This window comes from Ostrinia nubilalis, chromosome 15, assembly GCF_963855985.1.
Source record: "Ostrinia nubilalis chromosome 15, ilOstNubi1.1, whole genome shotgun sequence".
In the NCBI taxonomy this organism is placed as follows: Eukaryota; Metazoa; Arthropoda; class Insecta; order Lepidoptera; family Crambidae; genus Ostrinia; species Ostrinia nubilalis.
The window spans coordinates 8,583,805-8,606,752 of NC_087102.1; the positions used below are offsets into that span (position 1 = coordinate 8,583,805).

A 22,948-nucleotide genomic window follows, 5' to 3' on the forward strand; every position below is an offset into this window, starting at 1 on the left:
ACTAAGTTGAAAAATTGTACAGAAACAAAATCTAGTAATATTTAAAAACCTATTTACCAAAAACCTATGATACCCGGGAAACCAAAAGAGGCTGTTTCAAAACAAAAAACATCATGCAAAGCTACCCTATGCAAGAAATAATAAAATAAATTAATCCACATGCGTTAGGAGCAAATATTGCTAAATTAGTGACTATGTTTAATTAAACAGCTAAATGTAAAAACAAATACTCAACTACATTTTTGCACAATGAATGTTACAAAAATGTACACACTGCAAGATCTAGTTGTGATACGTGCATTTGTGTGATATTTTGTGATGTATTGTATCAGCAATAAAGATTGGCACATATTTGATGCATTTAGCTGTTTATGCTTTATCCAACAACATATTGTAAATTAAGTGTTAGTAAATTAAAAATATTTATTTGATATCCCCAATTCCCCATTATGTTAGTTATTAGTAACATTAACAAATAAAAAGAACGATATTTCGAATGACTTATCAAATGAGGAACATGGTCCTGGATTACCATGTTATACAGACACAGTTTAAATTGTATGAAATATAAAAAAGTAAATAAACACACAATAGGTAATCCACAGCTGTAACCACATTCCATCCTGTGAAAAAGTTGATCCATATCCCCATCCACTTTAGACATAAAAATATTGAGCTGTAAATATTTTAATGGAACTGTAAGTAAACTTTAGCAAGACTTCCTCGTAACCTCTGTGCTAAGCAAGGTGTAAGTAAAAAAATATTGAAGTGTTTAAGTGGATGCTGTCGTCCGTAAAAAATCCAACCTTTCGAGCTCCTAGGACCCATAAAGAAACAGCCTCCTTTGCACTTAGAAGTACTTGTGACTTTGCCGTTCGGTCCGCTGTGAATGCCGTGTCCTGCAATGCACTACACGTTAAAGCAAGTTCCTGTTAATCGCCACTACATGCACACACTACGCCACTCTAGGTGTACAATGCGTGGTTAATGTTCAACACTTTGATGGTTAATACATTTTTAATAAACACCAGTCACATACAGTGACATAGGCTGCGTTAGAAAGATTTAAAACGGTTAGATTCTCATTAATAGGGTTGGAAGAAACAGTGTCGAGAAATGAAATATGAATGTTATGAGCTGCAATGAAAAATATCCTTGAATAAATGTTAATTGTGTGTAACGTCTGTGGATTATTCTGACTGGCAAATATTTGAATGGAAAGGTTACAAAACAAAACACGTAGTCAAGGATGATCATTCAATGTGAGTATGCTATTGTTTGTCTCATTGTTTTGGTACACAATGCAAACTCAAGTGCTAATGAAAATAAGTTTCCTTACTCGGACATTTTCGAGCTCAGTCTGTGTAATCTGTAGTTGCTCCAGCAACTCCTCCACGGATACTCTGTTCACTTGAGAGGGACCAGCTTCCGTATCCTGAAAAAAAGAGGAAAACATTTAAAATAACAGACATATCTACTAGAGATGAAACGGATATCCGGTAACTATCCGGTAGGCCGGATATCCGGCCTAAATTTACTATCCGGCCGGATACCGGATAGTAACTCACTATCCGGCCGGATACCGGATATTAAAAAGCTACGACAATTTCCTATTAATAAAATGAAATACATTAATCTTTGAGGTAAATATCAATAAAATGGCTTACAATAATGACGGCTTTTATTTAAAGTCCAAAAAGTTACAAAAAGCCGTATTTAAGGCCTTTCAAAACTAATTTCTTTTTCTGGGCTATTCACTCTAATGACGAATACATATTATAGTAAATATCTGTTAATGTCGAAATATTGCCAAATAAATGCGATTTTTTTTTTCACTGATGGTCTGATGACATGATGCAACTAATTAAATTTTCGCTATTCAATCACACACTCACGATTGCAACCGAAATTGAATTGATCTGCCCCCTAGATAAGTGGCAAAATCGCCCGAATTGATCTGCCCCCTAGACAAGTGGCAAAATCTGACATTCTATTCGGACGGATTCGATTTTCGAAAAGTGTGACTGTGACTGACTGTGTGTGTAGTCTAGTCTACTAATAGACCCATTGATCGCGTTGGAAGCACCTGCGCGGCGCTATACTCGTCACAACATTCAACGAGACAATGGTCCAACTATCCGGCCGCCGGATATCCGGCTATCCGGCCTAGCAGCTGGCCGGATATCCGGTATCCGGTATCCGGCCAAACAACTATCCGTTTCATCTCTAATATCTACATAATATGATTACAAATTAAGCATGATGTAATCACCAGTGTCATGAAAGATATGAGTCCAAGAAATACAAGTTTTGTCAGATGTTTTATAAAAATGACTAAATTGCAGAAAAATGTAGTAAAATTCACATTTTAGGCCTATTCCCATAGGTCAGGCAAAGAAGAACTAAATTGCATTTGCAGATAAATAAAAGTTATGTAATATTCACCTTCTCTAATTCAAACTTGGCAGCTTCAACTCCTTTGTTGTACATTTGCAAGTACATCGAGCGATGTCGGCCATCCTCGTCCTGCAACTGCTTGCTTGCTTCTTCCAATTGCCTCTCCAGGACATGGATCCTTTCCTTGGCCTGTTCATAGTTGGGCAGCAGCTCACAGTAGCGAGTGTTGACGTCTGCTAGTTTCTGCAGTAGCGCTTCCACCTTATCATTGTGGCCCTTCTTCAGTTCCTGTGTTTCCCCAACATGTGACCTTACCACATCTTCAATTTTTTTCTCATAAAACTCTATTAAGCTTCGACGCTCTTCTTCGCCATCATCAAAATCGGTCATGCATGATACATCATGAGTCAACATGTGAACAGACTCCTTGGAGTGCAAGGAAGAATTGGTGAGATCATCAAAGTGGCCTGAATCTGTGAAAGATCCCTGCATTTCATTTCGACACCTTGTCGGTGTCTGGTCTTTGAATAATGGGCTGTCAGTAACATCGAAACTCCTGCATGCCACTCCACGCTTAGGACTGTCTTGTTCAATAGATGCTTCATCTGCATTTTCTCTAATAGTCACAATTTCACTTGAGTTGGATTTTTCATCTGGGGAACATATAGATGCTTTATACAAGCGAAGTTCAACAACTTCTTTGGTCAAATGAAATATTTCACTGTCTTTTTTTTCTAGATCCTTTTTCGCTTGTGTCAGGAGGCTTTTGAGCCTGCGTATTTGTTTTTGAGCTCGCTGAGTGGGTGTCAAGTATTCATCTCCTGCAAGGCCTGCATGCGATGAACAGTGAAGGACATATCTCATTGACCGGCCACTGAATGTAGTCCCATTGAATGGAGCATAACCAGCATCCACCGAAGCAGCAGTTGCAGCACTCCCATAGCTGTGCAAAGATTCGTCATCGGGCAAGTCTTCCGGAGATCCAGGTGGGGTGTGAGCGGAGTCAGTCATGTTCAGTTTCCCATCAAAGCAGTTGTCCTGTTTCAGGCAGGATTTTCTAGGCTTCTGCTGAGCATTCGAACTGAACGACTGCAAACATGGGAAAAATTGTGTCACAAAAAGTTCAAATACCTGCTCAATTTGTAGTACAGTAAAATCAATTTAAGTAATTTAATAAAACTTGTAAAATAATACAACAACTATGAAAATTATATCATGAAGTTCTCTGGAGTTTTGTCCAAAATGTGGTAATTTATTTTATTATCACTGACCCAATATGTATACAAATACCCAGTTTTTGGTATTTTTATATAATAAAAATACTATGAAATAATTCACAGCAGAGCATAGACAGACTACCCCTATTACCAAATGCAGACGTCAGCAAGGCTTAAATGGCTTGGGTTGAGTAGCCATGGCAATGGTTGGAGTAAATTATTCAGGCCCAAGGCCGGTACTTACGTGGCTCCGCTGGCGATGCCCCGGCTCCACGAGACGGGCGCCATCGCTCCGGTTCTTCTGGTGCGTGTTTTCCGTGATTATTGGGATTAATTTCCTCGTGGAGAGAGGCGACCGCTGCACCATTTTTTCACCGCGCAGCCGCAGTGAAGAGGTGCGCCGAAAGTTGCCGGTGACGTTTCCCGCGCAGCAGTGTTCATCATGAAACTCTGCTATTCTTCTACCGTTGTAATTTCTGTTCATTTTCTTCAAAATTTCACATTAACGTAGCGTACTGCAAAAACGTAACAGCTGTTAGAAATTCAGCAAAACAATGCGTGACATTTTGACATTTCATGAAAATTATTTTTCAACTACAAGCAAAGACAAAGACATAAATGTGTAATGCCAAACATTTGTCCTCCATGTCATTTGGCGCGCGATTGAACTTTGCCATAATTTTTATGGTACGAATAATAATTCCTCTATGTACGAATACTGCGAACTATCGTAATTTTATTTTACGACTAGAGTTTCTCGTTAGTCTTAAATTATTTTGGTAAGTATATAGGTAGATTATTTTCCTTTAATTTTTTTAATGGACTATCCTGCTGAAGTTCGTAGGCGACCATTGCATTCGTTCGTTTCAGCCAAATGACGTCCACTGCTGGACAAAGGCCTCCCCCAAGGTTTTCCACAATGAACGGTCCTGCGCTGCCCGCATCCAGGCTCTTCCCGCGACCTTTACCAGATCGTCGGTCCACCTAGTAGGAGGCCTGCCCACGCTACGTCTTCCAGCCCGTGGTCGCCACTCGAGAACTTTCCTGCCCCAACGGCCATCGTCTCTACGAGCTATGTGCCCCGCCCACTGCCACTTGATTTTAGCAATTCTGCGAGCTATGTCGGTTACTTTGGTTCTCCTGCGGATCTCCTCATTTCTGATTCGATCACGCAGGGAAACTCCGAGCATAGCCCTCTCCATCGCTCTTTGGGTGACCTTGAGCCTTCTTATGAGGCCCATAGTAAGCGACCACGTCTCAGTACCGTATACCATCACTGGCAACACACATTGGTCGAATACTTTCGACTTGAGACACTGCGGTATTTCGGACGTGAGTATATAGCGAAGCTTCCCGAACGCTGCCCATCCGAGTTGGATTCGACGATTGACCTCTTTCTCGAAGTTGGATCTACCTAACTGGACTGTTTGTCCCAGGTATACATAATTGTCAACAACTTCGAGTGTAGAGTCTCCAACCTTCAGAGGAGTGGGTGCAACACGGACATTAGACATGATTTTTGTCTTGTCCATGTTCATTCTGGGGCCCACTTGTTGAGAGGCTCTATTGAGGCCATTGAGCATTGTGCCTAGATCCTCCAAGGTCTCAGCCATGACTACGATATCGTCCGCGAATCGAAGGTGGGTGATGTACTCGCCGTTGATATTTATGCCAAATCCGTTCCAGTCCAGAAGCTTGAAGACATCTTCCAGGGCGGTGGTAAATAGTTTTGGAGATATGACGTCTCCCTGTCTTACCCCTCGCTGCAACTGGATAGGTTTCGAGTCCCGATCCTGGAGGCGGACCGACATTGTGGCGTTTTTGTACAAACCCCTCAACACTTCGATATATCGATAGTCAATTTGGCACCTTTGGAGAGACTGTAGCACTGCCCAGGTCTCGACCGAATCGAAGGCTTTCTCATAATCCACAAACGCCAGGCAAAGTGGTTGATTATACTCCTCGGTCTTCTGTATAATCTGCCTTAGCGTATGTATGTGGTCTATGGTACTAAAGCCTTTTCGGAAACCGGCTTGTTCGGGAGGCTGGAAGTCGTCGAGCCTGCGAGCGAGACGATTCGTAATGACTCTTGAAAACAGCTTGTAGACATGGCTCAGAAGTGAGATGGGTCTATAATTCTTCAATAAGGTTTTGTCACCTTTTTTGAAGAAGAGTACCACCACACTTCTGTGCCATGTCGTAGGCGTTTTTCCTTCGAGGATGACGGAATTGAACAGCTTCTGAAGAGCCCTTAGTACCGGCGTTCCGCCTGCCTTCAAAAGCTCAGCCGTGATTCCATCATCACCCGGTGCCTTGTTGTTCTTCAGCTGTTTGAGAGCCATTCTAATCTCGTACAGACTGACGTCCGGGATATCTTCGGTATAGTGTCGGGTCAGTCTAGCTCTTGGGTCTTCGGCTAGATTTGTGACAGGTGAACGTACACTCGTGTATAATTGTCCGTAGAACTTCTCGACCTCTTCCAATATCTCCGGCCCCGACGAAATGGCTCTGCCATCCTCTGTCTTCAGCTTGGTCAGTTGACTTTGGCCAACAGACAGATCTCTTGCGAACACTTTAGAGCCCTTGTTTCGCTCAATCGCCTCTTTAATACGGTCTGTATTAAATTGGCGTAGGTCGCGAGTCAAAGACTTGGAGATCTGTCTGTTAAGGCGCCGATACTGAGCAGCATCTTCAGAGGACTGCAGAACCAAGTTCCGTCTCTCTTCCATGAGTTGATTGGTGAGGTCAGAGATCTTTTTGGTTCCTTTTGAACGACGGGTTTTAAAGAACTTAGACCCAGTCGTTTGGACAATTTCCACGAACCTGTCATTGTATTCGTCCACATTTTCGCAGTCTCCTAGGCATTCGAAACGATTTTGCAACTCGAGCTGAAAGCTTTCGGGGTTTTGGAGTTGGATGGGCGCTGGGCGGAGCGTAGACTTCACCAGTCGACATCTCTCGAGCTTGGGTCTGATATTCAATGTGCCTCTTACCATTCGGTGATCGCTTCCTGTTTTGACCGAATTGATCACAGAGACATCATTGAATATATGCTTCTTCGTCGACAAGATGAAGTCTATCTCATTTTTTGTAGCGCCATTGGGATGCAGCCATGTCCACTTTCGCTGTTTTGGCTTTCTGAAGAAGGAGTTCATTATAAAGAGGCCCTCCTTCTCCATAAAGCCAGCCAGCAGTTGGCCACGTGCGTTCCTCTCTCCGTACCCAAATTGCCCCACTTTCGACTCATTATCGCTTCGTTTACCTAGCTTCGCGTTGAAGTCCCCCATCACAACGGTAAAATGGGACCGGGAGCCATGTATGGCTCTGGAAATATCTTCATACATGGTCTCCACTTCGTCGTCGGGGTGTTCCGTGGTCGGTGCGTATACCTGTATGACCTTCAGCGAATACCGTTTGGTGATTCTGAGTATCAGGTACACTACCCTCGCCGAAACACTCTCGATCTGGACCACGCTGTTGACAAGGGACTTGTGGACGATAAACCCGACACCACCCTGAGACTGCTCGTCGCCCTCCCGGAAATAGAGCAGGTTTCCGGATTTAAGAATTATGGTGTCCTCCCCCTCTCTTCGGACTTCACATAATCCTACGATATCCCACCGTAACCTGCTCAATTCTTCCTCGAGTTCCATTAGCTTCACGTCTGTACGCAGTGTGCGAGCGTTATAGGTTGCCAGGGCCAGAGGTCGTCGGTGTTGGTAGCCTGGCATCCCCCGGGGATTCTTCGCACCCCTTGCCCCACCGTTACCGTGACCGCTACCGTGGTCCGGGATAGTGGGGCCGCCGGGGACTAGGGGCCGTTTTTTTGTTTTTGCCACCATTTGGAGGGTTTTGCCCTAATCGCCACGCTTGGCAGGCGGGTTGGCGATCGCAGTTTTTTTGCTTGGTTTCGCACGCAGACGCTGCTGCCCATCCGGTGCTACAGGAGTTTGTCGCCTCTTACGACACGCCTCCTGTTGGCGGTGGGGAAAAGTATTCTTTTACGGCCGTCCCCACACGACCATTGCATTACTCTATTTATTTATTTATTTATTGACAAAGATCTACCAACAACACAACTTTACATAAACAAGTAATGCATGCAATGATGACAAGACCAAAAGATGTGTCTTTATAGGTAAATACAGCTTACATACAAAATAAAAACTTGACGACTACTACTCCATCTACCCTACCTCACTGCATGTACTCCTAGTTGAGTAAATGGAACTTTTCTCTGCATCTTTTCTCTTTATTATCTGTAGGTACCTATACATATAGATGACCCACGCTGAACTGTCCCGCCAAACTCAATGACAGGGGGGCGCTACCATCGTTCAACTATATGGTTTCCAACATGGCAAAAATCTGAACCAGCGATCCGGTATTGACGGTGGCGCCCCACTGTCAATGTCATCGACAGGACAGTCCAGTATTTTGGAACTATACCTAAGTAATTAGTGTGGTTATCGAGCATGGGCCCGGATTCGTTATGAACAATCTCAGCTCCATCATCAGTAGAGATTATCTACTTTTAATTAAGTACGATACCTATACTTACGTGTTTTTTCTTTCATGAAAACAGTCCCACAAGTTAAGATAGCAGTAGCTTTAACAATAGGAAACCTAGTTTTATACAGGGCGTAAAAAGTAAGAAACACACAGGGTGAGTTAAATAACATAAGAGTCGTTTCAGAAATCAGAATAGAGGCCCTAGAGTGGTAGGAAGGATAAATTAAATACAGTCATAATTAATTAATATGTACCTAAAGATAAAGGTATAGTTTGATGAGCTGTGATCTTTACTATACAGAACAGTCTGTTGGTTGTATGACCTAGTTTATTTTGCAATGTAATCAGGCTGGTCTTGTCTTCAGCCTTTTCTAACGAAAAAAATAATGTGAGAACGAAGGTAAAGTACCTACCTACTAGATAATATCGTGGAAAACAATTCTTTCGAAATTATTGTTCTTTGCACTAGATATCTATTCAGGCAACCTGATTAATGTTTTTGTTCGCAAGCTGATGCAAGACTGTGCGCTAGAATTGTTAAGTACTTAGTTACCTACCTACGGACACGGTTTAATTTAATTTAGTACCTACCTACGAAGCAAGAGTTTCCTAATGAACAAAAATATAGGTAAAATCACTAATTGCGCTATCAAAAAAGGTAACTTCCGAAAAGACGGGAAGAAGAATATGTAGGTTAGCAATTTAAACTTCATTATTTTAATAAGTACCTAAGATAGGTAGGTGTTAGGTAAATATTACGTAAAATAAAATATCGTGTAATTAATTGGGTTGCTAAGTACTGTTTTAGGTAAGTAGGTACCTAAAGGACAAAAATCTGTCAAACTCCATGCAAAAGACACCGGTTATGATTAAAGTTACGGTTAAAGTTAAGTGGTGCAACCCAGCATAAGTTACCTATGTATATTTGAACTAGTAAGTAAATGCGCTTTCTTTCTTTTCTTTCTTTTCAGCCAAATGACGTCCACTGCTGGACAAAGGCCTCCCCCAAGGTTTTCCACAATGAACGGTCCTGCGCTGCCCGCATCCAGGCCAGTGTTGCCAGTCGGGTCTAGTCAGAAATTACCAGAAATATAAAAAAAAAGTAACCTTTTTGAATCAAAAGTAACCTTCATACGGTGGAGAGGGGGGGGGGGGGGGGTGCGGAGCGATGATTGTGTAAGGTTGTTCATGGATGGAAAATGAATATAGCCAGAGCCCCGATTACGGTAACTTTTAACGTCTACAATCCAGACGCGTTTCTGATTCGGCAATACGATTGGTCAAAACAGCTGACGTACGCTGTTGAACGACCAATCGTATCGCAGAATCGAGAAGCGTGTCTGGATTGTTGACGTTAAAAGTTACCGTAATCGGGGCTCTGACCAGGAACATAAAAACCCTCGCCATGTTGCGGAAAACTAATGGTACTAATTTCTTTTAATGGCAACAGTAACTGAAAACTTCATTGACATGTCACCTTGCATGTCAGTCTATTGCTGTCAAAGTGTAAACAAACTTTATTTTAAATGTGCGCAATTGATTTTGTGAATTAAATTGCTAAAATCTTTTTATGGTCGTGAAAGAAAAGTGGTTCACAATGTGTTAAAGTATTTCTCGAAGAGAAATACCAAGGGTTCGGACAATATTTTCATTGAATAATGTTTCCAACAAAGGTTGTCAAATTGACTGACATGTTTATCGTATAGTACAGTCCACAAGAAAATTAGCTGTGGTTTGTTTCAACTACCTATTTTAAAGTTTTTTGTCACTTTCTAAGTGTTGAATTTTATGGAATTGGGAAAGAAGTACCGAGACATTGCAGTTGAATATTCAAGTTCTGAATTTGATTATTGATGAATAATAAAATAAATCTTACTAGCTCGATTGATGGTTTCATTTAATTTATTTAAACCAGGTTACCTATAATAATATTTTTTCGTTAATTTATGAAAATATCAAATTAGCCCGTAATCCTGAAACATAAAGTTAGCCTATTAATTTAACACAGGTACGACTGTACTCAGTGTTGCACTATCAAATGCAATTGACGCGCCTCTATGCCAGGGTTTTTATGTTCCTGGTCAGGCTATACAATGAGGATCATTTCGATTTTTAGCTGTGAATGCAGATTTATAGGGCTAAGAAATCCTTAATACACAGTCCAAAAATTTTTGTTCTACGACAAAAATTGACGAAGTTATGGCCAAATTACTAAAAAAGTTCACTGACCGCCCGGCGCGGGGACGATGACGTCACTATATCCGATCCGAACGCTGCCGGCGTACTGCGTGGATAGAAAATATTTTTTTCTAGCCAAACTATCAGTTGTAGAGAAAAACTTGTAATGACATTTATTCATCAGAATAAAGTAAGCTATCGATAGGTAATTTTTAAAAATTGAAATTGTGAAAAATAACGCAAAAAATCCATACGCTCATATGATTCAATGGAACGCAGAGACGCGATTGGGGTCTCCGCGGTGGTATATTTGGCGATTTATTCAAATAAAGTGTTCATAAGTGTTGTTAGAGTCATATCTTCTTCCAAGTAAAATATGAAAATGTATAAGTATTAATTTATTTACTTCTAACAATAAGGTATAGCATATACACTCTGCCTAGGCTACAAGACATTGCTATGAAGATCATTTCGATGTACACGCAATACCTACCTGTTATGACACCCCCCCCCCCCCCCCCCCATGCCAGAAATGCCAGAAACTGGGTATGACTTGACCCCCCCCCCCCCCCCAGGCCAGAAGCTGGGTAAGGCTAGCCCCTCCCCCCAGCCCATAAGCATAAGCTGGGTATGACTCCCTCTCGGCCAGAAGCTGGGTATTACATACCCCCCCCAGGCCAGAAACTGGGTATGACTTGACCCCCCCCTCCCCCCAGGCCAGAAGCTGGGTAAGGCTAGCCCCTCCTCCCAGCCCATAGAAACTGGTTATGACTTGACCCCCCCCCCCCCCAGGCCAGAAGCTGGGTAAGGCTAGCCCCTTCCCCCAGTCCATAAGCATAAGCTGGGTATGACTTAACCCCCCCCCCCCCCCAGGCCAGAAACTGGGTATGACTTGCCTCTCCCCCTTTCCCACCAAGGCCAGAAGCTGGGTAAGGCTTGCCCCTCCCCCAGGTTATAAGCTGGGTATGACTTATCCCCCCCCCCCAGGCCAGAAACTGGGTATTAGCATCATATTATGTATTATTATGTTCAATACAAACAATCATTAAGTTACACTCACCCCAACCGCGTCTCCGCATTGCATCGAATCCTATGAAAATGTGGTTTTTGGACATAGCGATACTTATTTTTCACAATTTTTATTTTTAAAAATTACTGGTCGATAGGTTACTTTATTTTGATGAATAAATGTTATTAAAAGTTTTTTTCTAAAACTGAGAGTTTAGCTGGAAAAAAATATTTTCCATCCCAATAGTACGCCGGCTGCGCTCGATTCGGATATAGTGACGTCACGCGGCCCTGCGTACGTTGACTTTTAGCGGCAAAAACGGCCTATGTTTATTACTTAATATCTTTATTGAATTTGAAATTGAATAGTTTTATTGAATTTTCTACAACAGTACTGATCCTCATTGATCATCTAAATTCGAAAAGTGACCAGTCGTATAAAAACGTTTCATGGATTTGCGTTTTATTATCGAAAAACATTCGCTAAAACTCATTTTTTTTAACAAATAACAAATCAAATTCAAGTTTAAATGCACTTTATAACATAATTTTTAAATTGTCACTATTAATATTTTTTACTGAATAACCTGTAAAGTTAATTCTACAATTTCTGAAAAATCACCTAAAAGTAACCTTTTCATTAGTGTAACCTAAAAGTAACCACAGCAGTTCAAAAGTAACCTAAAAGGTTACAAAAGTAACCTTCTGGCAACACTGATCCAGGCTCTTCCCGCGACCTTTACCAGATCGTCGGTCCACCTAGTAGGAGGCCTGCCCACGCTACGTCTTCCAGCCCGTGGTCGCCACTCGAGAACTTTCCTGCCCCAACGGCCATCGTCTCTACGAGCTATGTGCCCCGCCCACTGCCACTTGATTTTAGCAATTCTGCGAGCTATGTCGGTTACTTTGGTTCTCCTGCGGATCTCCTCATTTCTGATTCGATCACGCAGGGAAACTCCGAGCATAGCCCGCTCCATCGCCCTTTGGGTGACCTTGAGCCTTCTTATGAGGCCCATAGTAAGCGACCACGTCTCAGATCCGTATACCATCACTGGCAACACGCATTGGTCAAATACTTTCGACTTAAGACACTGCGGTATTTCGGACGTGAGTATATGGCGAAGCTTCCCGAACGCTGCCCATCCGAGTTGGATTCGACGATTGACCTCTTTCTCGAAGTTGGACCTACCTAACTGGACTGTTTGTCCCAGGTATACATAATTGTCAACAACTTCGAGTGTAGAGTCTCCAACCTTCAGAGGAGTGGGTGCAACACGGACATTAGACATGATTTTTGTCTTGTCCATGTTCATTCTGAGGCCCACTTGTTGAGAGGCTCTACTGAGGCCATCGAGCATTGTGCCTAGATCCTCCAAGGTCTCAGCCATGACTACGATATCGTCCGCGAATCGAAGGTGGGTGATGTACTCGCCGTTGATATTTATGCCAAATCCGTTCCAGTCCAGAAGCTTGAAGACATCTTCCAGGGCGGTGGTAAACAGTTTTGGAGATATGACGTCTCCCTGTCTTACCCCTCGCTGCAACTGGATAGGTTTCGAGTCCCGATCCTGGAGGCGGACCGACATTGTGGCGTTTTTGTACAAACCCCTCAACACTTCGATATATCGATAGTCAATTTGGCACCTTTGGAGAGACTGTAGCACTGCCCAGGTCTCGACCGAATCGAAGGCTTTTTCATAATCCACAAACGCCAGGCAAAGTGGTTGATTATACTCCTCGGTCTTCTGTATAATCTGCCTTAGCGTATGTATGTGGTCTATGGTACTAAAGCCTTTTCGGAAACCGGCTTGTTCGGGAGGCTGGAAGTCGTCGAGCCTGCGAGCGAGACGATTCGTAATGACTCTCGAAAACAGCTTGTAGACATGGCTCAGAAGTGAGATGGGTCTATAATTCTTCAACAAGGTTTTGTCACCTTTTTTGAAGAAGAGTACCACCACACTTCTGTGCCATGTCGTAGGCGTTTTTCCTTCGAGGATGACGGAATTGAACAGCTTCTGAAGAGCCCTTAGTACCGGCGTTCCGCCTGCCTTCAAAAGCTCAGCCGTGATTCCATCATCACCCGGTGCCTTGTTGTTCTTCAGCTGTTTGAGAGCCATTCTAATCTCGTACAGACTGACGTCCGGGATATCTTCGGTATAGTGTCGGGTCAGTCTAGCTCTTGGGTCTTCGGCTAGATTTGTGACAGGTGCGCGTACAGTCGTGTATAATTGTCCGTAGAACTTCTCAACCTCTTCCAATATCTCCGGCCCCGACGAAATGGCTCTGCCATCCTCTGTCTTCAGCTTGGTCAGTTGACTTTGGCCAACAGACAGATCTCTTGCGAACACTTTAGAGCCTTTGTTTCGCTCAATCGCCTCTTTAATACGGTCTGTATTAAATTGGCGTAGGTCGCGAGTCAAAGACTTGGAGATCTGTCTGTTAAGGCGCCGATACTGAGCAGCATCTTCAGAGGACTGCAAAACCAAGTTCCGTCTCTCTTCCATGAGTTGATTGGTGAGGTCAGAGATCTTTTTGGTTCCTTTTGAACGACGGGTTTTAAAGAACTTAGACCCAGTCGTTTGGACAATTTCCACGAACCTGTCTGTTGGCGACAGATCTGGTAACACCGATGCTAGGCCGTGGTCTATGGACTGCAGCCTAGCAACGGTGTTAGCCATCTTGTTTTTGGGATAAAATTCTGTTGCCTTTGCCTTTTGTGCTTTTTATGTGATCTGAATACAGTTTCGTATTTTAAGCTGAGCATTTTCCATTTATGTAGCTAACATTCTGTTTCGAGCCGGATCTGATTTAAAAACCAGTTTTTCAAAATTCTAAATTCTTTTGCTACAAAATGCTTACAAGATCGCAGGCCCGTGAGGCCAAAAGTCAGGCTCGCTCCTCGTCCTCTGCGTCATCGGCCACAACAGTCGCCCGCCTCAAGGCCGCGGAAGCGGCTCGCAAACAACATCTTGCCGAAATTGCGAAGCGGGAGGCTGCAGCCGCGGCCGCTACTGCTGCAGCTGTCGCGGCGGCTGAGCGAGAGGCCGCAGACGCCACTTTTGAAGCGACTGTCGCGGCTATTGAGGCAGAGGAAGTAGTCAGTGCCAGGAGCCGAGCCACAGCCGACTGGGTTGAGAGAACTGTTACAGGAGCAGCGTCAGTCACAGCTAGCGAGCCGCCCGATGAGGTTTTGCCGTGTGGACACGGTGAGGTTGATGTTTCCGTGCATCCTGCCCCGGTTGCAGAGCAGGTGCACGACGCCTCACGACGTTCACCGGAAATCACTCGCCAGCTGCACAAAGAGGCCCTGCATTTGGATTCGCGTCCCCAGCAAGGCAATATCGGTAATGACAGCAAGGTCCCGGTAAGTGATATCACGAAACTGGCAGAAGCTTTGGTATCATTGGCTAAACCGAACGTAAAGGCTTGTAATACTGAGCTTCCCAAGTTCAGCGGCCACGTCTCGGACTGGCTTTTATTTAAGCGGTCATTCCATGACACCAAAGCCTATTTCAGTGCAGGCGAAAACATAGCAAGATTACGCAATGCTTTATGCGGGGATGCCAAAGAGGCGGTGCTTGCCCTCTTGCTATGTGCTTCTGACCCCGAGCCTGTAATGCTTTCTTTAGAGTCGCGTTTTGCTCGGCCTCAACAAATTGTTCTTAATGAACTTAATTCAATAAGAAGCCTACCAAAAGTTGGGACTCATCCTAATGCATTGGCTATTTTTGCTAGCAAAGTAAGAAACTGCGTTAGTGTAGTCAATTTATTAAATAATTCACCCTACATACATTCACCAGAGCTTATTCACGTTCTAGTGTCAAAATTGACCCCGCTACTGCAAAGCAAGTGGTGCGACTATGCTGCGGAGCGCTGCCTGCCCGGTCATCCGCAAATTGAAGTCTTCGCGCGCTTCCTGGAGGTGGAAGCCGATAAGCAAGCGAATTTCGGCCCGTGTGAGATCTTCAACGCCCCACATCAAGGCGACAGGCCTAGGGCGACGACACCACAGCATACTACTGGATATCCGCAGCGCAGTAACTCGTATCCGTTCCGCATTACACAGGCTCATCATCACACAGTTTCGTTTCCATCTGCAGTACCATCAAATTTGCCATCACCTGGCAATGGGGGGCCCTTGCAGTGCTTGTATTGTGCTGCCGGAGATCATGGCATCAAGACGTGCCCGAAGTTCGTAGCCCTAAACGTGTCTGATCGGGTAGCATGGGTTCGCGAAAATAAAACTTGTACGAAATGTCTACGCAGGGGCAAGCACAATTACAAGTACTGCAGGGCCAAGCCATGCGGAGTCGACGGATGTGAAGAATTCCATCATAGACTTCTGCATTTATGTAAATTTTCACAATCACAAATTCAAAATGTAAATAATGTCATGTCACCCGTCAGTCAAACTCCGTTGACATTAACGTCTGTCAATCCTTTTGACAAACAAAAAGAAATAAATATTTCAAAGGAGGTTTTGACTAAAGTCAGTGAGTTGTCATCAAATTCCGTTACTATGGATCGGAATCACGCAGGTTCGGGTGCCGCATATTCTTGCATGCCGAAAAGCGAGTGTGCATCCAATATTCTTCTAAAAGTTGTACCAGTGGTACTTTCTGGCCCAAAAGGCGAAATAAATTCGTTCGCTCTTTTAGATGATGGATCTACGGTAACCCTCCTTGATTCGGAGTTGGCAGAGCAGCTAGGTGTTACCGGGATCGAGGAAAGTATGACTATTGATACAATCACTGGCACAACGAGTAACATTCCGGTCAAATTCATTGACTTTGATATTCGCGGCAAGCACGGGAATGAGACGTACCGGGTCCATAAAGCTCGTGCCATTCCTAATTTAAAGCTGCGACCTCAGGAGGTAACGATTACTGACACGAATTTTAATCATCTCCGGGACTTATCTGAAGACTTGATCTTTACCATGGCGACTCCTAAGGTGCTTATAGGGACCTCGGATTGGCCCTTGCTGATTTCCCGGGAGAATAGAGTGGGCAACGCGCACGAGCCGGTGGCCACCCGCACCGCTTTAGGTTGGGTTGTATTCGGGGAGGTGCCACGCAGCGTTTTTTTTACCCATTCTTTCAATCACGTGTCAGACAATAAACTGGACAGTCTCATTAAGTATTATTATGAACTAGACTCTTTAGGCATTAAACATGAAAACAAAGTTAACAAGGAAGATGCTAGGGCCATCAGCATATTAGAGACAACAACACGTAGGCTCGAAAATGGGAGGTTCGAAGTCGGGCTACCGTGGCGCGAAGACGAACCTAATATTCCATCATCATATCATTTAGCACTGTCTAGGTTTGAAGGCTTACGTAGGCGGTTTGCAAAAGATAAAGAGTACGCCGAATTATACAGGGTGAACATAGAAGCATATGTTGAGAAAGGTTACGCGGAGGAATGTAATGACAGCCATGGTAACTCAAGTTCGTCGTCGCGCCGCTGGTATTTGCCCCATTTTGGGGTGACTAACCCGAATAAGCCGGGTAAGCTAAGGATAGTGCACGATGCTTCGGCTACATCCTCGGGCGTCAGTCTCAACTCGCTCATCCTCCCTGGGCCTGACATGTTACAATCTTTGCTAGGCATTTTGATGAGGTTTCGCGAGGGTCAAATCGCTTTAAATGGGGATATACGCGAGATGTTTCCACAAATTAAGATCAGGGAGGAGGATCGAGATTGCCAGCGGTATATTTGGCATTCTCCGGATGGACATCTGACGGAGTTTAGGATGTCATCTTTAATATTTGGTGCATCAGCTTCCCCATTCACGGCTATTTATATTAAAAATAGGAATGCTAAAGACTTTCAGGATAAGTATCCCAATGCTGCCGAGTCTATTATTCGCGATCATTACATGGATGATTTCTTGGGATCTTGCGATGATTTAGATACAGCAGCGCGTCTAGCAGCTGATGTGCAATTTGTGCACCAGCAGTGTGGCTTTGAGATGCGATCCTGGGTGTCCAACGCCCCTGAAGCTTTGAAATTTATCCCTGTTGAATTACACAAAACCAATACCACTGATGTCGACCTCAATTTAGATGGGGGTGCACAGAAAAAGGCAGATGTGCGCGTCTTGGGGATGCATTGGAATCCTCGAGACGACACATTTGGTTTTAAAATTGATATTGACATTCCGTTGCCTTCAAAATTTACTAAGCGTCAGGTTCTTAGAGACCTCATGCGTGTCTATGATCCTTTGGGACTTTTACAGCCCATAGTGACTCGAGGTAAGATCCTGTTTCAAAGAACGTGGCGGCTAGTAAGTTCTTGGGACGCTCTGCTTCCTCCTTCAGAGCGAGAGCAGTGGGAGGAGTGGTACCGTCGCATTAAGTCGATTCACGCCGTAAGCATACCTCGCTCGTATAAACTTATCGCAAAGTGTGTAACCCAAGAACTTCACGTGTTCACAGATGCGAGCGAGGTAGCTTATGCATGCGTCGCGTACTGGCGCTTTACATTTGTCGACGGTACCACTCATCTCGCCCTGATCGGAAGCAAGTCTAGAGTAGCCCCCTTAAAGTCAGCCAGCATCCCTCGACTAGAGCTCCAGGCAGCCTTGCTTGGTGTGAGATTAGCTGGCACGATATGTAGTGAACACCGTGGCCAAGCTTCTCGTAGGGTATTTTGGTGTGATTCAAAGACCGTTCTTGCTTGGGTGAGGAGTGACTCTCGTAAATACAAAGCCTTTGTTAGTCACCGGTTGGGCGAAATTGCAGAGCAGACGCATGTGGACGAATGGCGTTGGGTACCTTCAGCTCTAAATGTGGCAGACGACGCCACTCGTTCTAATTCAGTCTCTCTAGATAGATGGTGGCTAGGCCCCTCTTTCTTAAATCAAGTAGAGGAAGCTTGGCCTCGGGAAACCGATCAAATCACGTCTACAGACGAGGAAATGAAAACCAGTGAAAAGGCTGTTAATATTAATTGCGTTGCTTTGTCTTCAGAACGGTTTTCGGATTGGCGGCGCCTACTAAGGACAACCGCACGTGTTTTCCAATTCACGCGTCTCCTGAGAGAACGCGAGACACGCGCGGCCGACACAATCGGCTGTCCCGGTTTGCGTCCGCTACTCGCACGTGACGTCAAGAACGCCGAGTTGTATCTCCTTAAGCAGACTCAACGCGACTCCTTCGCCGAAGAACTCGACTGCCTGATGCAAAATAAGGACATTCCAAAGAGGAGCCGGCTAAACAAGTTGGCTCCCAAGTTATGCCAAGATGGCCTGATAAGGGCGACCGGCAGAATCAGTTCCGCTCCAGAAGTTGCCATTGAAGCTAAAGAGCCGATTATACTGGACGGCCGACATCCCACGATCAGACTCTTCATTTCTCGTTATCACATTTGGGCATTACATGGAAACAACGAGACAGTGGTGAACGAACTGCGTCAAAGATTTGCCATTCTGCACCTTCGGCCAGCAGTTCGCTCTATCGCCTCGCAGTGCCGAGTGTGTCGGATGAGGAAAGCCACGCCAACAGTTCCACCGATTGGAGATCTGCCCATGGAACGACTACAACATCATCACCGGCCCTTCTCATTCGTCGGATTGGACTATTTCGGCCCGGTGGACGTTGCAGTCAGAAGATCGCGAGAGAAACGGTATGTGGCCCTCTTCACGTGCTTGGTCACAAGGGCCGTACATTTAGAAGTTGTTGGGAGTTTGTCAGCGGACAGTGCGATCATGGCTCTCCGCAGATTTATCGCTCGGAGGGGCTGTCCTACCAAAATTCTCTCTGACAACGGGACAGCCTTCGTTGGTGCCAACCGTCTTCTCAAGGAAGCCTGGGCCGAGATTGACCACACGTACATCCGGAACTTTGCTGCTACCAACAACATCGAATGGGAATTTATACCGCCGGCGTCGCCGTTCATGGGCGGCACTTGGGAGAGGTTGGTGCGAAGTGTGAAGCGAGGCCTCGCTGTTGTACTTAAAGAAAGGGCGCCTAGAGAAGAAGTCCTAGCTACACTGCTGGCCGAAGTAGAGCAGGTGGTAAACGCCAGGCCCCTGACGCACGTGCCCGTGTCTCACGACGAAGCGCCGGCATTGACTCCGAACCACTTTTTGTCTGGAGCGAACGCATGCCTACCAGCCCCGGCCTCTACCGAGTCGGACCTCATAAGTAGGCAAAATTGGAAGAAGGCGGTCAGACTTGCTGATCAGTTTTGGTCTCGTTGGGTGAAGGAATACCTTCCCGACTTACTACCTCGAGGCCTATCGTCAAACCAGCACCGCAACCTCAATATTGGGGACTTAGTTTTTATTTGTGACGGAAATCTTCCTCGTAATGTTTGGCCTCGTGGTAGGGTCGAGAAAGTATTCCCTGGAAAGGACGGGATCGTGCGAGTGGCTGACGTACGGACTAGCGCAGGGGTCCTACGTCGACCTGCGCGTAAAATTGTGAAACTAGACCTGTCGCCGTAGCTTCTTTGGTAAGAACCTAGGTTCTTACCAGGGGGGAGAATGTTGGCGACAGATCTGGTAACACCGATGCTAGGCCATGGTCTATGGACTGCAGCCTAGCAACGGTGTTAGCCATCTTGTTTTTGGATAAAAATTCTGTTGCTTTGCCTTTTGTGCTTTTTATGTGATCTGAATACAGTTTCCTGTTTAAAGCTGAGCATTTTCCATTTATGTAGCTAACACTGTCATTGTATTCGTCCACATTTTCGCAGTCTCCTAGGCATTCGAAACGATTTTGGAACTCGAGCTGAAAGCTTTCGGGGTTTTGGAGTTGGATGGGCGCTGAGCGGAGCGTAGACTTCATCAGTCGACATCTCTCGAGCTTGGGTCTGATATTCAATGTGCCTCTTACCATTCGGTGATCGCTTCCTGTTTTGACCGAATTGATCACAGAGACATCATTGAATATATGCTTCTTCGTCGACAAGATGAAGTCTATCTCATTTTTTGTAGCGCCATTGGGATGCAGCCATGTCCACTTTCGCTGTTTTGGCTTTCTGAAGAAGGAGTTCATCATAAAGAGGCCCTCCTTCTCCATAAAGCCAGCCAGCAGTTGGCCACGTGCGTTCCTCTCTCCATACCCAAATTGCCCCACTTTCGGCTCATTATCGCTTCGTTTACCTAGCCTCGCGTTGAAGTCCCCCATCACAACGGTAAAATGGGACCGGGAGCTATGTATGGCTCTGGAAATATCCTCATACATAGTCTCCACTTCGTCGTCGGGGTGTTCCGTGGTCGGTGCGTATACCTGTATGACCTTCAGCGAATACCGTTTGATGATTCTGAGTATCAGGTACGCTACCCTCGCCGAAACACTCTCGTTCTGGACCACGTTGTTGACAAGGGACTTGTGGACGATAAACCCGACACCACCCTGGGACTGCTGGTCGCCCTCCCGGTTATAGAGCAGGTTTCCGGATTTGAGAATTATGGTGTCCTCTCCCTCTCTTCGGACTTCACATAATCCTACGATATCCCACCGTAACCTGCTCAATTCTTCCTCGAGTTCCATTAGCTTCACGTCTGTACGCAGTGTGCGAGCGTTATAGGTTGCCAGGGCCAGAGGTCGTCGGTGTTGGTAGCTTGGCATCCCCCGGGGATTCTTCGCACCCCTTGCCCCACCGTTACCGTGACCGCTACCGTGGTCCGGGATAGTGGGGCCGCCGGGGACTAGGGGCCGTTTTTTTGTTTGTGCCACCATTTGGAGGGTTTTGCCCTAATCGCCACGCTTGGCAGGCGGGTTGGCGATCGCAGTTTTTTACTTGGTTTCGCACGCAGACGCTGCTGCCCGTCCGGTGCTACAGGAGTTTGTCGCCTCTTACGACACGCCTCCTGTGGGCGGTGGGGAAAAGTATTCTTTTACGGCCGTCCCCACACGGCAAATGCGCTTATTTTATCTATTTTTTACACTTTCATTTTATTGTAATTAATAGTAAATACCTACAGTAGGAATAAAGAAATCATTGGAACATTTTATCTACACTTTTTGAATTGGTGGAAATGCAAATTGGTCAACCTGTCAGCATAAACATAAAATATTCAAAAATAAACATTAAACACTGAAAAAATAAACAGTCTCGTCGTTGTACATCGCAAATTGCTAATGTGAAACCACGCTGTATGCGATGCTTAACTTTGCCGATTTGACTTGCACGCAATCATGCAATGCTCTTGCATTAAATTTATTTTAAATACATGCGTGAGAAAATACATGAAGATGAAAATTGGTGTACGTGAATCGTCGTAAGGTTATTTACGACTTTCATAATCACTTACAGAGGATGAATTAGAGCTGAGAACAACGTCCGTCCGTGCCGGGTATTTGTACTGTATTCGAACGCTTAGATTTATTACAACACCGACTTGTAGTTGTGCAACTTCAGAAACTGTTACTTACCAACAGAAATTGCGCGAATGTACAATCTCTGCTGTCTAGGCGTTCGGTGCATTCGGTCCTTCATTGATAATAATCAGTAGGATGTAGGTTATCTAGTCGATGCGGTATTTTTTGGCATATAGAACGGTGACCTGACACAAAATGATGGGTTCGATTTTTGGGTAGGGCTAGATTATGTGGTTTTTGACTGAAGACAAAAGGGCATATAATTTTCAGTTTCATTAAGATGGGTTACTTAAAACACGCAGGAAAGGTTTGGAAATCGCCTGAAAGATGTTAAGAAAAAATATACCTACCTACTTGTCCCAGGATGGTTTATCAAGGATCTACTATTTATAAATTTACTTATTAATTTATTTATATGATTGAAGGCTAATATTTTTTTCAGCAGCCCAAACGATTGAAAAAAATGTTAGGTAGGTAGTACTTGACAAATAGTAAAATGAATAGAATAGAGAACCAAGGATTTTGAAATTTATTTTCGTATGCCCATTTGGCAAGGCCTAAGATTAGTATTTATTTAGCACAAAGAACTGAAGGCCATGGAAAGCATTTAAAAATAACAATGGGGGCGATATCGCAGCGTTAACATTTTTTTTCATTGTGTTAGTACAGACATTGGTACCTACATACGTGAATTTATCGTGGGGGTTTGATTATAGTAGGTAATATGAAGTTATTAATCACAAAATAAACTTTCGTTTACAATATTCTACCCTTATAAGTTGAGGAATGGACTGGAATAACATTATAAATTAATATTACAATAATTTACGGCTATAGAGTCGGCGAAATGTTGTTTTTTAAGCTGTGGTGGGCTACCCTGAAATGGCACGGTTTAGGTTGTAGGCAGAAATCCGATGTGAATACATGCATTTACTTACAATAAATGTTGAAACTATCCTCAATATGAGATTTTTTCAGACCACGACTATTATTATTTATAGGAACTATAAGTTAACAAAGACTAATAAATTAAGATAAGAAAAATATTTTTTCAGGCCCATCATTTTTTCACGACATTACATTTCACAAAAAATTAGTAGTTTTTATAAAAATCATGTTTGTGGACAGTTTAGTTAGTCCAAACTGAGATCGCCGTATTCCATCTAGTAATAAAAACCAAGGACGTGCGTTATTTATTACCTATTAGCAATCAGCTAAATTAAACTAATTAGATATATTATTATCCAATTATGAAAACGCGAAACACCGAATGCCTCTAATTCACCAATCAACAAGGTTGTC

The 22,948-nt window shown here is 44.3% G+C and overlaps 3 protein-coding genes across 6 annotated transcripts in view; 2 read left to right on the forward strand and 1 right to left on the reverse strand.

Moving 5' to 3' along the window:
• Positions 1–22,948, reverse strand: part of LOC135078921 (protein quick-to-court-like) — a 41,010-nt gene that overhangs the window by 2,683 nt on the left and 15,379 nt on the right. For 2 of the 4 annotated variants that reach the window (XM_063973518.1, XM_063973517.1), the window contains exons 2-5: positions 3,859–4,129; positions 2,446–3,486; positions 1,340–1,435; positions 807–899 (exon numbers count right to left, since the gene is read on the reverse strand). In XM_063973518.1, the coding sequence (XP_063829588.1) occupies positions 807–899; positions 1,340–1,435; positions 2,446–3,486; positions 3,859–4,098 (1,470 nt within the window). In that variant the 5' untranslated portion in view covers positions 4,099–4,129. Of the gene's footprint in view, positions 1–806; positions 900–1,339; positions 1,436–2,445; positions 3,487–3,858; positions 4,130–21,579; positions 21,670–22,948 lie in introns of those variants that run through there. The other 2 variants (XM_063973519.1, XM_063973520.1) reach the window with 2 other exon arrangements.
• On the forward strand, positions 14,164–15,130 carry LOC135078659 (tol-Pal system protein TolA-like). Its single transcript, XM_063973188.1, has 2 exons — positions 14,164–14,676; positions 15,113–15,130. The coding sequence occupies exons 1-2, from the start codon at positions 14,164–14,166 to the stop codon at positions 15,128–15,130; spliced, it is 531 nt and encodes a 176-aa protein (XP_063829258.1).
• Positions 15,832–19,764, forward strand: LOC135078664 (uncharacterized). Its single transcript, XM_063973194.1, has 3 exons — positions 15,832–15,850; positions 15,971–17,569; positions 18,287–19,764. Exons 1-3 carry the CDS (start codon positions 15,832–15,834, stop codon positions 19,762–19,764), a joined length of 3,096 nt encoding a protein of 1,031 aa, XP_063829264.1.

Bases quoted from the DNA above. Each gene is read 5' to 3' on its own strand.
- LOC135078659 (XM_063973188.1), top strand. From the start codon at position 14,164: ATGCTTACAAGATCGCAGGCCCGTGAGGCCAAAAGTCAGGCTCGCTCC.
- LOC135078664 (XM_063973194.1), top strand. The intron at 17,570-18,286 runs GTAAGATCCTGT...CTTTGTCTTCAG, and splicing joins ACAGCCCATAGTGACTCGAG to AACGGTTTTCGGATTGGCGG.